Below are 15,967 nucleotides of genomic sequence, written 5' to 3'. Positions count from 1 at the left end.
GTTTATGAAGATCTTTGTGGGACATTTTCCATGTTCCCGAAGAGCTTGTGCACCCAGCTCCAGCTCAGGAGGAATGCACACCTGTCCCCTCCCACTGAGTCTTTAACCAGCTGTGCCTCCCACTTGAGTTTTTGACTACCTTGTCCCTTCCCATGAAGAGTTTTTTAGCAGCCTCATAAAACTGATGTCTCTGTCACAAACTTCCTGAGTCACAGACATCTGATACTGTTTCCTTACTTCCCATGGAGGGCCCCGATGTTGTACATCTCTGATAGTCTCCACACCACTGGGTTACAGATCATAACCAGAGCATGAGCACCCTCGGGGTCTCTAGCCAGCACCCTTCTTTCTCTGGCAGCACACAGGGACTCCAAACCCCGAGGCATCACATACAAACAGGCTCAATGACATTTGACCAGTGCTTAGAATTCAGTGGCCAACCCTGGACAAGAGAAGGTGGGAGCTGGTACAGCTCCAGGAATCCCCATAGACTGAATGCCCCTAAGGAGTAGTTCTGTGACCTTGAAGTTGCCCTGGAGCCTGTGTCCCATATCTCCAGATCCAGTGTAGTAAGACCCTCCATCACCCGATGCCCAATACTTCAACCATTAGTGGCTTGAACTGGCCTTTGAGTTTGCCCATGTCTCTGAACACCACCACTTCCCTCACCACAGTCCCCAGGTACTCAATGGCTCTTGGTCCAGATGTCAATCCCAGTAGTGGGTTCCTACATCTCCTCTGCTCCCTGTTCCACTAGCCAGCCATCAGCTGGCATACACCTGCAGAAGCCCTAAGTAGCCTTGAAGTCACCCTATTCCTCTCTACTTGACAGGACCCTTCTCAATTTCCCCAAATTCTCCATAGCCCACCCCAGCCCTCTTCTCACTTAGCTGCAAGCAACTATCACCTTTGTTTAAAAGCCACTGCTAGCTCACATAACCTTCACAGCTCTCAAAACTCTAACAGGTTTAAAGCTAACCGCCTCATCTAAGATTCCCTACATCTCCAAGCAACCTTCACTAGAAGGAGTCTGTGTTTTGCAGGCTCCCCGAGAGCAGGCATCCAGGGGATTCATTTCTGTTTCCAGCACTTGGCATGGAGCAAGGAGGTGAGGAGGCAGTGATGGTGTCTACTGAGTTAAATACTCAGGGCAAGAGACCAAAACTACTCAAAAAAAAAAAATGCTCAAGGATCCTCTAAAGCAGAGGGATTTCCCCTTCACCAGTGAGATCCACCCCTCACAGCTGTCCAGTGACCTCTGTTACCCCCAGAAATGATGATTCAGGCAACTGTGGACTTCTTGCACTGCACTGTGAGCCACTGTCGGGAGAACATGAGGCTGGGCCACACAGCACAGTTTTATTAATACACAAACAAGTTCCGCCAATGGGCGCCGTCAATGGGTACATAGTTACAACAGTAGAAAAATCAGTCTGTAAAGCAGAGAAGCTGGATGAAGTGGCTAGAAAATGTGGGGAAATGGGCTGAAAACTAGGATTTTTCATTGCAAGTCTCTTTGCATAAAATTTTTTACTTTCTGAATTAAATACATTGAGCTGCACAATCAAAATATATTTACAGTCATTTCAAATGGGCTACAACATAGTTAATTAAAAAAAAACTTTCTCTTTTCTTTGCCTGTGTCTTTGCAAGATTATTTTAAATATGACTTTAGTTTTTTTAAAAAATACAATAAGGAAATAATTACATTCATGACGTGAAAAACATCTTACAACTTAGAGCCACGAGCAATTCATTTGGAATACCTAGAATGTAAAACCTGGTGTTAAAATGTAAAGCAAACCTTTGTTAGAAAATCAATTAAAAACATTATCATGTTAGAAACACCTTTGGTCCCTAAGAATTATGAGTGGAAGGCCCCACTTTGAAAGGATAATCCAACCCGGTGTGTGGGAAGCTGAAGTTTCAAAAACCAGGATTGTCCCCAGCTCCTGGCAAAGGACATCCCTCAAAACCAAGGGGTAGGCTTCCCATGCCATCGACATGGCCACACACTGCTTCAGCCTCTTCCTGGGGCCAAACTGAGTGCAGATAGCACAGGAGTTTTATTGTTATTTTCAGTTTATTTCACAGTAGAAACCTGCCCTCTGGTGTGGTTAGTAGTATGTCAGTAGGAACAGGACCCAGACATTCAATTACTTTAAAAATATGTCATGGATTTGAAATGTTTCTGGTTTAAAAGTACTTTAGAAAAAAGAAGAGGAGGAGAAGAAAGACAACAGTCCATCATTTTGATGTTGTCACACCCATGGAATGGACCTTGGGGGCGTCCTGTCTGCTGGTGAGGGTGGGTGTGAATGAAGGACTCACTTGCTTGGCTCAGGTATCCCCAGAGCACCGAATGGATGTCAGCTGCTGGTAGGCTGTTACAGGTAGGCGTGTCCCTTGTCTTTGGGAGGAGAAACCAGCAAAACTTCTGTTGCTGCTTGAATGTGAATTCTAACTGGAATTCAAACAGTGGAAGCCTTCCTTAGTGGCCTCGGGGCCTGCGGCATTCCTTTTCAAAGTGTATTTTCTAAAAGTACCAATTCTCCAGTCCATCAGCATGGGCTTAGTGACAAAGAAAAAAAAAAAGCACATTGGGCAAGCGGACAGATGAGGTGGACAGCTGGGTGAGGCAGTACCCAGTGCAAGGCATGTATACGGGAGAGACCTATGAGGCAGGGGAGCAGCAAGGACTCTGGGAGATTCTGTGTGCAGTGGGTCCATACCCAGCCTGCAGGTCATTCTGGCACCTGGGATGACATGACTGACCCATGCTCACCCTTGAAAGAACACTGGTACATGAGACTGTGAGACAGTGAGGGTTTACACCTGTTTCCCAGTCAGGGACCACAGCAAGCCCACAGGCCAGCATGATATTTGTATTAAAGGGTTAGTTAGTGAATGGATATGAAAGTGGAGGGGACTGTGGTACCTGATGACATCTTTGTCAAATTGTGACAAAAGTAGACCTCAAGAAACACTGTGGCCTCAGACAAAGAGAGGTCCCAAAAGGTGGGGTACCTCCCATAGTCCAGAGACCCAATAGCTCACAGAAAGGGGCTGGCTCTGCCCTCTGCCCACCTGGTTCCACACAAAGAACACCTGTGCCATTGATGGCTGGGATCATGCATGTGGCTTTGGGAGGGTCATAGAATGAGAACACTGTGAGAATCCTGACAGGATGTCTCATGGGTGTCCAATATGTACATATATAAATTAAAACTATATTTATTGAACATATACAAATAAATAACTTATTTTGAAGCAAATGTTTTAAACTAGCTTTCTGACCAAATCTAAGAACATGAAGGGGAGTTCAGGACAGCAGAGCCCTGTGTCAGGAGCCTTGCCTTCCCTGGGACCTACTTTATGCAGCTCTGTGGAACTTCCAGGATCCACCAAGGTCAAGTGAATCACAAGCCTAGGTTTCTTAGCACAAGACATGAACAGGAAGAGCCTGGAGCCTACCATGTCTTCATCAGGTCAAGCTCCTCTGGGGCTTATTTGCTGGACCATGGTGCTCCATTAATAACCCCATTCAATTACAGAGTCCCTCTATGCTGGCCAGAACTGGATGTTTAGTTGGACATGTTCTCCTTGTCTTGGTAATAATCAAAGCCTGGCACAGCTTTCCCAGCAAAGCAGGCTACCATCAGAGTAGCCAAAAGCACTGTTCTGAGTCCCACAGGCAGCGGAAGTATACGGCAGCTTAAACTCTTTTTCCTTTCAGGGCACTAATGTCAGGCGACATGAAATGGTCACAGCTCTCTGTGATGACCCAAGGGGCTCCCCCAGTTGCTGCTCCATGAACACCCTGCATCCTCCTCCAGGTCCTTTCTACGCAGTCTCCTGGCTGAATCTAGCCCACACAGATACTGGTATGAAGAGTCCTAACTGCCCTGTGGAGGAAGGCACTAGAGTGAAGCACCATCAGACAGCTGGCAAGCAGCTCTACACTGGTCTAGCTTGAGGAGGACCTCCAGATGAGCAGCTTCAGATGGCTGGTGTGATGTCCCTGTACAATGGTGACAACCTTGCTGATCTTTGGTAACTTTAAGACAGCTGCTGCAGGGCTGAAACACAGAGCATTGACTCTCACCGTGAAGGTTGCCCAGAGAGCAGGCCTGAAAGGCACCTCTACAGAGAGCCCAGGAAATTTTCTTCTGTGTGTGCAAAGGATATTCTGGGCTGTGATGGGAAGGCTGCCTCTGGCAAGCATCACCAGATCCTCAGTCTAGGGAACGAGCCCATTGCCCATGTATATAACTGTATATAACTGCCTCTGAACTAGACTGCAGAGATGGCTAACTCCCCCTCTCTGTCTGCAGTTCCTTGCGATGGAAAGGTCTAGACAGTACCCTGGAAGCCCCAAAAGTCAGTTTTATGTTCAGACCCCTAGGATAGAAGCTAGCCCCACCCATGAGCTATGGGCAGAACATATTGAGTATCTGAACTATCCAAGAAACAGTGCACAGAGGCAGGCAGGGCAATGGAGGAGGACCACATAGCCAGAACCTTGGCATGGGAGTGCACCTGTGATCCCATGGCTGCAACTATAAACTAGAGGGAAGTGCTCTGGAAGGATTCATCTCTGTTCAAAGATGGTCCAGGCTTGACTATAGGTTCTCAAACCTGCTCTATTTCCAAAGGAAGCTCTGGCCTCAACTGTTAGATCCACAGGCAGATGGTGGCCAGTGCGCCTCCTGGGCTGAGGAGCTCTTGCCCAGCAGTAGGGGATGCTGGAGTCTCAGGTCAAGGGGAAGGGGCAACTGCTAGGCAAGGACTGAAAGCTCCATGCTGCCTCTCAAAATACATCATAAAATGGGAAACAGGGTCTCTGAAAAGTCCCTAAAATTCAAGCATAGCCGTGATAAAAAGGGACATTTTCTTTAAAAGAGAACAAAGAAAAAACACTAGTAAAAAGAATGACAACTTTTCCATCCTGGTGACAAAAGTATGTATCCAAAAACAAAACCAAACCTTAAAAATCGCTTCACAGCACTATTCCTCATGGCTTCACCTCCAGTGACAAGGGGACAGGCAGGGTAGGGTGTGGGGCTGCAGAGACACAAGGAGTTCATCCTGCCACAGAGCAGGACCCTCTGGCAAATGGGGCAATGTATGCGGCTCTGGCTGCACATGGGAAGGCTTGGGCCACTCCATCTCACAGGGGCACATGGTCCAAGCTAGGGTTGAGCTGAGGTTCTCAGAACCTTGACTGCCCCATCTGCCAGAGGGTATTCAGAACAACTTGTCAACCCCTTTTGTTTCTGCTTTATAACAAGTAAATTTGAACACCAAAGTCTTAAAGTAAACTTTCCTAAAGGGCACCATCGTACAGTAGAGAGCGTGCACACAAGCTGGCCAAGGGTCAGCGTCAGACTCAGTCCAAACTTCTGAAGTCATGCTCAGGCCACTTTGGGAGGCACACGTGTCACACTTGAGGCTGGTGGCAGTATGCAGTCTCTGTCTGGGTGCAGCTGGTCTCCCTCTATGTCCCATTCTTCAGCTCCCACTCCTGGAGAACAGAGGTGTGTAAATGCAAGGAGTTTGATCCTGGCCTTCACAAGCTTCCACAAACCACCATGGCCCTATACAATGTGGGGGCTCAGCCACAGACAACAGAATTCAGGTTCCTGTTGAACAAAAGGATTACCAAGCACATCCACTTCTATGTAGCCAGCCAGAGATAAACACAATCCAAGTACCAACAGGGGCAAATAAGTAAATGTGGCCTCCAGACATGGGACAATCATCAGGCTGAACAAGGAAGGGAGTGCTGACCCCTGGTCCACCATGGATCTCCAGGATATCATGTAAGTAAAGACCAGGATATCATGTAAATAAAGTGAGTCTATTTATGTGGAAGTCCAAGTTCATAGAGACAAAAGTATCATGGTGGGTATTAGGAGCTAGGGAAGAAGGTGGTGCTGGTGTTTCAGGGACGGCGTCTAGGAAGATGAAGTTCTGGAGGTGGCCAATAAGTCAGGATGGCTTTGCTTATTTTACCACAAGAAAGTGAATGTTGGAAGGTGTGGATGGATGGATGGGTGATGGGTGGATAGGTGGGTGGATGGATGGGTGGGTGGGTGGATGGATGGGTAGATAGGTAGGTGGGTGAGTGGATTGGTGGGTGGGTGGGTGAATATGTGGATGGATGGGTGGGTGGGTGGATGGATAGTTGGGTGTATGGATAGGTGGATGGACAGGTGGGTGGAACGGCAGCAGGTCCTGAATACTCCCCTCAGATATGGTCCTCTCAGCCACCATGGACTGGGGTGGTTGAGACGAGGAATCTGGCCAGACATGTCCCTTTGCAGAACCAAGCCACCAGTAAGCTAAGCCTGCGGTACCCCCACCCTCACCCTCAACCCCCAGTGCAAGTTTTTGTTTCTGCCAATAGCTCCATCAGGGCTCTTATTTCTGTTAGTGTTATGCCATCAGCCATTAATTACACTTGAACTTTTGATTCTAAAAAAAAGTCAAGAGACTTCAATCTAGTCAGTATGTCCTTTCAACACAACCTCATGTCTAGTGGGGCCCCTCCAGCACTAGGCCATCCTGCTCAAGTTCACTCTTGAGGCCATGTCAGAGAGACCAGCTGCAGTGACAAGAACCTCTGCACCTCCCATCTGTGTACTGGCTACAACTGTGAGCAGAAGCAGCGGCCTCCCTTCTGTGCTGTATAGGAACTGTCTAGAGGTGGTTGCGTCTCACTCTGGCAGTCACAGATTTCATGTTCATCATCAGAAGGGGACAAGGCTGAAAAGCCTGAGCCAAGGGAGCCTTTTATTTCATAGCATGACTTGGCTTCTCCCCTCCTCTTCTCTGATGGTAAAGAAACTAGGAGGGTTATCACACAGCTCCATTCTAACAAGACTCAGGCAAAGTGGTCCTCTGTAAGGGAGAAGCTGGCTGTATACTAAGAAGGCCTGAAAGGTGCTCAGGGAAGCCACTAGAACATCAGCTCAGTAACCTTCTTCCAATTAGCCCATGGTGCCTTCTAGAAAACATGCTTTGTTGGGGAAGCACACACACTGAGAACCTGGGCAAGCAGAATTCCTACTACCATCCCAGGATAAGCTAAGAACATAGCAGAGTCCTTGCCCTGCATGCAGTCTGTCCTGCTAAAAGCAATATGCTTCCAGCTCCTGAGAAACAGGCTTGGGCTGTGGAATGACACATTAGTGCCAGCACTAGGAGGCCTTGAGACACTGCAGAGTTTGTGCTCAGCCCCCTCCATCTTCAGAACAAAGGGACACCATCTGGACTCACATCCCATTCATTCCCAGGTAAGCTCAGGCCAACCTACAGTTGCCTCCATCACAATGGGTGAGAAGTGCTGGCTGTGGTCATCTAGAAATTATGCTCTGGGAATCCCTAGAATTTAATCATGGCAAAGGTTGTTGATGGCTCCTCTCCCTGACTTCAGGGGAGGAGGGACCCTGAGCTAATGACCAGGGTGCTGGGGACATCTTGGAAAGAAAAATGCCTTTCTTTTTTTTCTTCTTTGGAGAATCACAGCATGTAAGCGCTAGAAAGAACGTTATGGTCACTCAGCCCAATGTGCTGCCCAAAGGAGGACAAGCCCAAAGGGATGACTCTGCCCACTTGTGAGATGACCTGACGTTCTGGGGGTTCCAGTCTGGTGGTTGTCTTTGAACCCCGGTGTGTGTGGGACCTGGAAGAGGCCAAGTGCCAAGTACAGTGGGGTTCACTTTGAGTTCGGGTACCCTGCTCTGCAGGGAGGCTCACCTTGGCCTTCTGCAGCACGTGCCCACGGCAAGGGGAGCTGCCTGAGGATGGCTGGCTCTTCTTCAGGACAGCCGCACTGTTCACAGGTAAGGGCCCCTCAGCATCACTTGTGTCACAGCTGGAGATGGGAGAATTTTCCAGAGTCCGATGCCGAAACACAGGAGACTGTTAATGAGAGAGAGCCTTGTGTGAGGGGTGGTTCTCAGCCATTGGCATTCTTCGGGAAGAAATGGTTTGGTAAAGAAGAAAGTGATTTGGAAACGGGCAAAACTAGGAAGGATCACCATAGCCAGTACCTGAGCACCTTTAGACAATTCATTTAAGAGAAGAAAGAAAAGCTGAGGACAAAGGATGGAACACCAAGAGGTAGGACTTGGGCCCACACTCCTACCCTCACTACCTCTCGTCTGTCCATCCACATGGTGCTTCTTCAGTTTGCAAATGTTTCTTGGAGCTGCCTGATAACCTGAAAGTATCAAGTCTGTAGTAGAAGCTGTCAGTACCAGACAGCATCAGCTTGGGATCCAGGGATGATAAGTGACTCCCAAGTAGCAGTGAAGGTCTGTGACCGCTCTCACTTTTCACATGCTAGAGAGAAATTTCTGGAAAGCTTATAATGAAACAACTTATCTCTTCAGCTGCTTTGGGCCTGACTTTGGCTTGCTGGCTCTTCTACATAAGATTGCAAACTGTCCTTTGGGAACTCATGGCACTGTGGAGACCATGTTATTATCACTTACCACAGAACACTGAAAACACACTTTGGGATGTGCAGGATGCTAGCCCAGAACCCCTGTGAGTGCTCCTGACTGGGGCACTCCCAGCTCAGTGTTTTGGTAATATAGATCTTCCCTTGAACATCTTCAGAGGCAGCATTGACTCTGGGTGGGTGTGGTCGCTGGTGCAAAGGGGGTGTGTCTGGAGGTGGCCAGGCCACAGCAGAAGCACCTGCCTAACAAGCAGAAGCACCTGCCTAACAAGCACTACTCTTCTGAGGAAGTGGTCTAGTCACAATTATACAGGATGCTTCCACCAATGTCAGGGGTTGATGACAACCACAGTGCATAGGGAGGACCCTGGGGAGACACAGGAAGCAGTAGAGCATGAACACCCAGTCCCAAGCCTCTGAAGACCATAGCAAGGTTCAGTGGCTGAGTCAGGTGAGGTTGAGGAGCCATGACTAAAGGGAAGGGTTCAGACTTGACAGGTGCTTCCCTCATGACAGACTTAGGTGCATAGGCCATGTTACTGTCATCGCAGTTTCTAGAGACCTGGTAGCATTGTCAGGGGCTCATGGGAGTGAGTTCTTGCCTATCAATCTGGAATCAAGTCAGATCTAACCATGCAGAGGAGAGACATGGACTCAGAACTGGCCTTTAAATACTCTGGTGAATATAAGAGAGGTCAGTGTTCCCACACACTGGGCACAGTGGGAAAATTAGCCTGACACCACCCATGGTAGTGAGAGAGCTGCCTGAGAGACCAAGGAGCATTTCCCTGTACAGTGCCTCCAGGACACTTACCTGTGGACTTGATGTCCCCGACTTGGGCTCGATGGCCAGTCCTAGGGTGACACCACCTGCCAAGGCCTTCTTCAGGCTCTCCTTGACCTCAGTCAGCTCCAGCTCCAGGCTGACCCGCTCTGCCTCCCTCTGCTTGCACTCTTCCTCCAGCCTCTTCAGCTTGTCCTCCAGGGCCACCTGGGTCTTCCTGCCTAAAATCCCAGGGACACATGGTCACCTCACAGAGAGGCTGACATAGCTGAGTTCTGCCAGGTCTTTCCCACGAGCCTGATCCCACTCACAAGTCTGAGGGGCCTCTCAACACTCACTTAAAGGGCATGGTGGCCCAAAGGGGCCCCTGACTGGGATGTTGAACAAGGAGGTCTCAAATTCTACCAATTATGTGTGGGCTATTGTATATGCTGCTATGGTCAAAAAACTCGGCCCATCTGGACACATGGGGAAGGGCCCAGGCCCAGCCCAGGAAAGATTTGGTGGACATTGCAGAGCCCCTGTTGAGGGCACTACCCTGCCTGGGGAGTGGAGGGTGGATGGGGTGGGGGGTAGGTCGGGGAGTGGGGGAGGAGGGATGAGGGTGAGGGGAGGGAGAAGGGATTTACATGTGAAACAAGCTTGTTCCCAACTTACTAATAAAAAAAAAATTTTAAAAAAAGATTTCCAGAAAGAATTCTAATGTACAATCAAGTTGAAAACCAGTTTTAACAAATATAAATGAAAATATATACATAATAATAATAAAAAAAAACTTGGCCCACATCTTTGTAGGACTTGGCATATATTTCTCCAGGGCTTGCCAGTTAACTTATTTATTTGAAATTTGGTTTGTGACCAACATGGGCAGGAAATGCATAGTAGTGGACAGAGAAGAAAACCAAGTTAGTGAGGTGGGCAAGCCATAGGACACAGGGAGCCTGCACTCTGAGGGGCAGAGCTGGGGCCTTTCTGCATCTCTGTCCTGTGCCTTGGCATAGGCGGGTAGAGAAACCGGCCAATAAGTGCCACGTTCCCTCCATGCCATAGACTCAGCTTTCCATCTCTCCCAGGCAGCCTGATATTGACACCCTGCCCAACTCACTCCCACAGACTATCCCAATGGGCGCCTCCCTCCTATTCTCTGCTCCTGAACAGCCATGACTTGGACAGAGTTCAGTTCTGGTTAACTGTGATGGACATATGCACCAGCCTCAGCCTGCATTGAAACCTTCTGGAAGCCAGTTCTGGGCTTCCTCATCTGCTGCTCATCTCCCCGTTTTAGCTGGCAGAAGCTAAATTTAAAAAGTCACCCTTTGGGGTGCTAGCCAGGATCAGAGGGAGATGTTAGTTTTCATCCCAGATTGGGAGTTCTGGCAAGAGGAAGGTACAGCCTGGGCCTGAGTACCACTCGTCTCCGGACACCACTACCCTGACAGCTGTTCCTTGCTCACCTTCCCTTGTTCAGGACCATGAACACAGTCTTTTTCCCTGATCCCCAAAACCTGGTACAGCCTTGCTCTCCCCCAGGCCTTTCTAAGAATAGAGAGCTACTGCTTCCTAGGCAGAGCCCTGTGAAAACTGCTCAGCCCCGGTGGCTGCCTTCCTCCACAGAAGGCCCACTGAGTTACCTCAGACAAGGAACAAAACCTGCCAACCTTCTTGGCTCTTAGTAGCTGAGGTTGAAATTGCTGGTGTCGCACTGTGCTGCTGGGGTTAGATCACAGTCCCTGCCTATGGTGGCATTGCTCAACCAATCCTGTGTTGCCCTGAGTTCCCCACCAGGCCAGCACCCCAGGAGGCAATGCTCCCTGTGGCTCACAGGTCTGAGGGTGGAGCTGAATGAACTCTAGGGACACAAGTGCATGGGCTAACAGAGCCAAGCCCTCCCACCTGCATTCACTTCGATGGCGGCTCTCAGGTCCTTCCTCTCTTTCCGGAGCTGTGCTAGCCTGTTCCGCAGGGCCTCTTTCCTCTTCAGCAGCTCCTCCTCTCTGGACTGTAACAGCTTGGCATCTGCTTCCACTCGGTTCTTACCATATTTGTACTGGTCAGCATCTAAATAAGGAGCACCAAGAGTTAGCAGAACCAGAGGGGTCAGCCTGTGGCTCAGCGGTTCTTCAAAGTACTGCAGAGCTGCTCCTAGCTGGTCCTGAGGGGAAAGACAGGCTTGGAGCAGGGACTCTAGTGACTTGCCTCAAATCCTCTAATACTTTGATCTGTACATTTACAAATAGGGATGAATACTGGGGAATCCCTTAAGGGCTCATCCCTTCTGTGCTCCACCCCTCAGCTTTCAAGTAATTGTCAATAAGGCTCAGAGTGAAGATGCTGGAACCTTGGCAGGCAGTGACCTGGACAGTTTTAACTGTCAACCCGATACAGTCTAGAGTCATCTGGGAAAAGCATCTTAATGAGGTATTATCTGGTCAGCTTGGCCCATGGCCATGTCTGTGAGGGTGTATCTTGATTATTAATTGAGTTGGGAAGACACACCCTCGGTGTGGGTGGCACAATATCATGAGCTGGGCCCAGAATGTGTAGAGAGGGGAGAAAGCCGGCTGTGCGTACTAGACATCAAGTAGGTAACCATGTGTTTATTCTCTCTGTGCTTGACTGAATGTGAAGTGACTGGCTGCTTTAAGTTCCTGCCTTGACTTTGCCACAATAACACACTGTAACCTGTAACTGTAAGCCAAGTAAACTCTGTCTTCCCTAAACTGCTATTTGTTACAGCAGAAGAAATGAAACTAGTAACAATTTGTTACTGTCAAAAACAACCTCTACTGGGGCTGGAGGGATGGCTCAGCAGTTAAGAGCACTGGCTGCTCTTCCAGAAACTGGAGTTCAAGTCTCAGCACCCACATGGCAGCTCACAGTCATCTGTAACTCCAGTTCCAGGGCATCCCAGACCCTCTTCTGCCCTCCTTGGTTGCCAGGCATACACAGGGAGCACAGATATACAAGTAAGCAAAACACACACAGAAAGTAAAACAAATCAATTTTTTTAAAAAAAAAAACCTAGAGTTTATGCAGTCTCTATGTGCATAGCCTCTCCCCACCCCCACTTGTGTAATTACAAGAACGCTTTGCCCTGACTGGAGGGAAGATGTCTCTTTGGCCTGAGATTCTGGCCTGGAAGAAGCGGATAGGGAGGGATTCTCCACTGGATGAAAAACAGAAAGGCAGTACATGGTGCCTGAAGACCTACAATTCAGAGGACAATCTTGGAGCCCTGTGACCTAGGACAAATCTGTGCCCCTGGTTTCTCCTCCTGAGAAATGGGGATAAGAGCAGGTCATTCATAGGCAGCTATAAGAATTCAATTAATATTTACAAAGTACTTAAAGTAACTCCCCAAGTGAGTCTTCTATAGATAGCTGTTACATTTAATGAGTGAATGAACAATGAATGAGTGAATAAGTAAAAGCTTCGGGGGGAAACCCAGCACCCTGACTGCCAGCACATAGCAAGCAGTTCACACAGTGTTGGGCCCAGACCACACAGTCTCTTCAGTTTGGTCTACAGTTTCAGGCCACAGTATGTTGGGGGAACTTAAAGTGGCCAGATAGATATTTAGGAAAAGCATCTCTGGAAAAGATGCTGAGGGGCTAGAGACATGGTCAGGGGTCACCACTGTGAGGCTTCCATCATCTCTAGTTGCTGCATCACCTGCCAGCTCCAAGGGTGGCTGCACCCCACCTGCCCCTCTGTCACTGGCCATAGGAGAAGACATGGAGGGACAGGGATGTTGTGTGGGTCTTTAAAAGTAGGTGCATGTCTCTAACAGAAAACTGTGTGCTAAGATGGCCGGGATGAAGCAGACATTCACAGGCAGCCCCCACGACAGCAGGAGATGACTGGCTTGTCAGAGGCTTGCTCATGCAGTACCTGCCCTGAGCTAGCTCTGCCATCACTTCTTCCATAATGTGCCATTTATGGAAGTGCCATTTAGGGAATTTATGGATTTCCTGTATCCAGTCAGCATTTCTCCCTCACCAAAAAGACCCCTATAGACTGATATTACCAGATCCACAACCCAAGGATAGCCACCCTATCTCATGAAACCAAGGTACTTCCAGAAAATTCCATGACAAACTGTACAAACTCCACTGTCTACACCAATATGTCCCCTGACAAACCTACAGATGACAGCTTATAAATTCCCCCACCATTTGGTCCCCACGCAATAAACTCTATACAACTGTAATGCAATTGGCTGAACTCCGCAAAAGCACAAGATGCAATTATTTTTCTCTTTTGTTTCCATTAGATGTCACCAAAGTTAATAAAACATTCCCTACAGAAGGTCCCACCAGATATTGAGATAAATCATCCATAAAATAAAATTGAGCAGAGGGCCATGAGAAATGTCTGGCTGAAGGAGCCCACATGGGATTCAGATCTTGCTTAACAAGGCATTTTAGGCCGACTCGTCCCTCTGGCTCCTGCACCACCCTGAATGAACAACACCAAGAACAAGAATGTGAACACACCCAACACATTGGGAATGAAATTACAGAGAGGGGGCCAAAGGAAGCCAGTGACAATGAGGAGACAGCCTGACAGGCTCCTGACCTGCCTATTTGAAATGCAGGTTTGAAAGCAGAGGCACAGACAAGCTCCTGTCAAGAATGCAAAGGTTCCCTGGGGCTGAAGCAGCCAAGTGTTGCTGAAGTCCCAAGGCTCATCCATGCTCTAGTTATAGAAAAAGACAGCTTTTCTGTGCCCTTGTGCACTCTGACTCTAAAGCAGATGCCAGCATGTGCAGGTCTGAGGCCTGTTGTCTCCTGCACCAGGTAGGTGTGGAGGACCCCAGGTGAAGTAGCTAGCCGTATCTACACCGTCATGGAGGCTGGTCTACCAACAGCTTGGCTGTAGACTGGAATGCTCAGGTAGGAATCCCAAGTGACAGTGGCTTGTCATGATTTGACATGGACACTTCCCTGCTTGGCTCAGACTGATGGAGGAGCCCCGGGACGAGCGGAGGCCCTTGCAGTCCCTAGGCCTGATCTTCTTACTAGATCCCCAGCAACAAGTGGAGTGTCCTGAGTGAATACATCCCACTGGCTGGCTGGCTGGCTGAATGTTGATTGCCCAATGCAATGAGAGCAGGGCAAACAAACTCAAGAACCCAGCACAACCAAATTTAGCTGCACACGAAGGAGAGCTGCTGAACTCTTAGGCAGGCCGTTTGATCTATATAGTTGGCTCTGAAGTCTGAAGGCTAGTCCATGTTTTAGCTCAGTAGCTGGCCTACTGTGAGACCTCTGGCTGTCCTGTTCTACCTGGGGTGCCTCCCTCATTTGCATAATGGGGTGCACAGCACCTACCCTAACAGCACAGCTATCAGATGTCAGCAGTGGTGGAAGATTCTGGCTGCAGACTGTGATAGGAGTCTGTGAGCGGGTGGGCAGTGAGGCCTCCCTCCTGTGCCTGTGAGCATTCAGGGGCTTTGCTTTCAGTGCCCAACATCACCCTTTCCACTGCATCAGCCACAGTGGTTGGCCATCTGCACATCTGACAGAGGCAGGGACTGCCTTCAGTTTATGTGGCTTGTCAATGGTGTGCTAGGGACACAAACTGGACCAAAGCCCCAGCGCCTCATGGTTGAATGCTATATCAAGAAGCCAAGCAACGGCCACGGAAGCTGGGTTAAAGACCTTGGCCTGTGGGGGGTGTATAGGGGTAGGAGTGGCTCAGCCAGCCTCAAGCTGGCAAACTGTACCAAAGCAGAAAGCAGGGAGCCAGAGGGAAACTCACTGGATGCTGTCCGTTTCACGCCACCTGCTGAATCCACCTTTTTTTGCTGGCTGCTTGGAGCCTTCCCCTTTCCAGGAACCCCATTAGGTGACACTGGAGGTTTTTTGCTCTTCAACTGTTGAAACACACAGAGAAAGTTAAAAATAATCAAACAAAAGCACCCTTTTGCCTCAAGTTAGTTCTTTTAGTCTTTATCTTGTAAGTATAACCTACTAGCATGGTCAGAGAGCAAAGGAAACCAACTCAGTTTCTAGCTACTGGACTTCTGTGACATCTCTATGATAGCTGGGAAGCTTCCAGCACTGAAGGCGGGACACTCAGAACTACCAGGAAGTCTGCAATGGGAACGATGCTATAATTCTGCTGGGGCCTCGGGTGCTGATAGGAAAGTCGCTGAGTAACCATGCACAGGTCTGCTGCAGCAGCCTCTGAGAGCCTGTGAGCCTGTGTTTCTACAACTAGATCGATTTTCTATTACTAGGCTGCTTCTATGGGAAGGGTCTGGCTCTGCAGGGAGGTTCTTGCCCTTAACTTAGTGATACAATAATGGGATACATAACCTCCTTTCATATCACTGATGGGTCTGAGGAAGGATGCAAGAGACACATATATAGAAATAGCATAAACATATACAAGGCAAGCCTTGACCAGCTACAGGCTTAAAAAAATTCAATAGTCCCCTGCTTACCCTGCAAGCCACAGTTTCATATCTGGCAGGCGACACTGCATGCCAGGCAGTGAGCTTGATATAAAGGGAACTTGATATAAATGACACTCAGACCCTGTCATTCTCCCCGCAACTCCCACTGCCTGCCTCTTCTTCTGTTGGAGGCACAGTGTGAGGCTGCATACAGATCTAGCTGCAATTCTGGCTTGTCATTTAGGGGATTCTGAGCCAACCCTTCAAAACTTCCTGAACCTCTGTTTGCTCACTTAAAAAATGTAAAGAC

The 15,967-nt window shown here is 48.8% G+C and overlaps 1 protein-coding gene across 2 annotated transcripts in view; it reads right to left on the bottom strand.

The window, feature by feature from the left end:
- Positions 1-1,292: 1,292 nt before the first annotated feature.
- The window catches only part of Afap1 (actin filament associated protein 1), a 115,340-nt gene continuing 100,665 nt past the window's right edge, over positions 1,293-15,967 (bottom strand). For both annotated transcript variants that reach the window (XM_035453445.1, XM_027387103.2), the window contains 5 exons: positions 15,018-15,132; positions 11,148-11,312; positions 9,285-9,475; positions 7,762-7,926; positions 1,293-5,524 (listed from right to left, as the gene is read on the bottom strand). In XM_035453445.1, coding sequence (XP_035309336.1) covers positions 5,498-5,524; positions 7,762-7,926; positions 9,285-9,475; positions 11,148-11,312; positions 15,018-15,132 — 663 coding nt within the window. In that variant the 3' untranslated portion in view covers positions 1,293-5,497. The remainder of the gene's footprint in view (positions 5,525-7,761; positions 7,927-9,284; positions 9,476-11,147; positions 11,313-15,017; positions 15,133-15,967) is intronic.

Source organism: Cricetulus griseus (assembly GCF_003668045.3).
Source record: "Cricetulus griseus strain 17A/GY chromosome 1 unlocalized genomic scaffold, alternate assembly CriGri-PICRH-1.0 chr1_1, whole genome shotgun sequence".
NCBI classification, from domain to species: Eukaryota; Metazoa; Chordata; class Mammalia; order Rodentia; family Cricetidae; genus Cricetulus; species Cricetulus griseus.
This window is presented reverse-complemented; position numbering and strand designations above follow the sequence as displayed.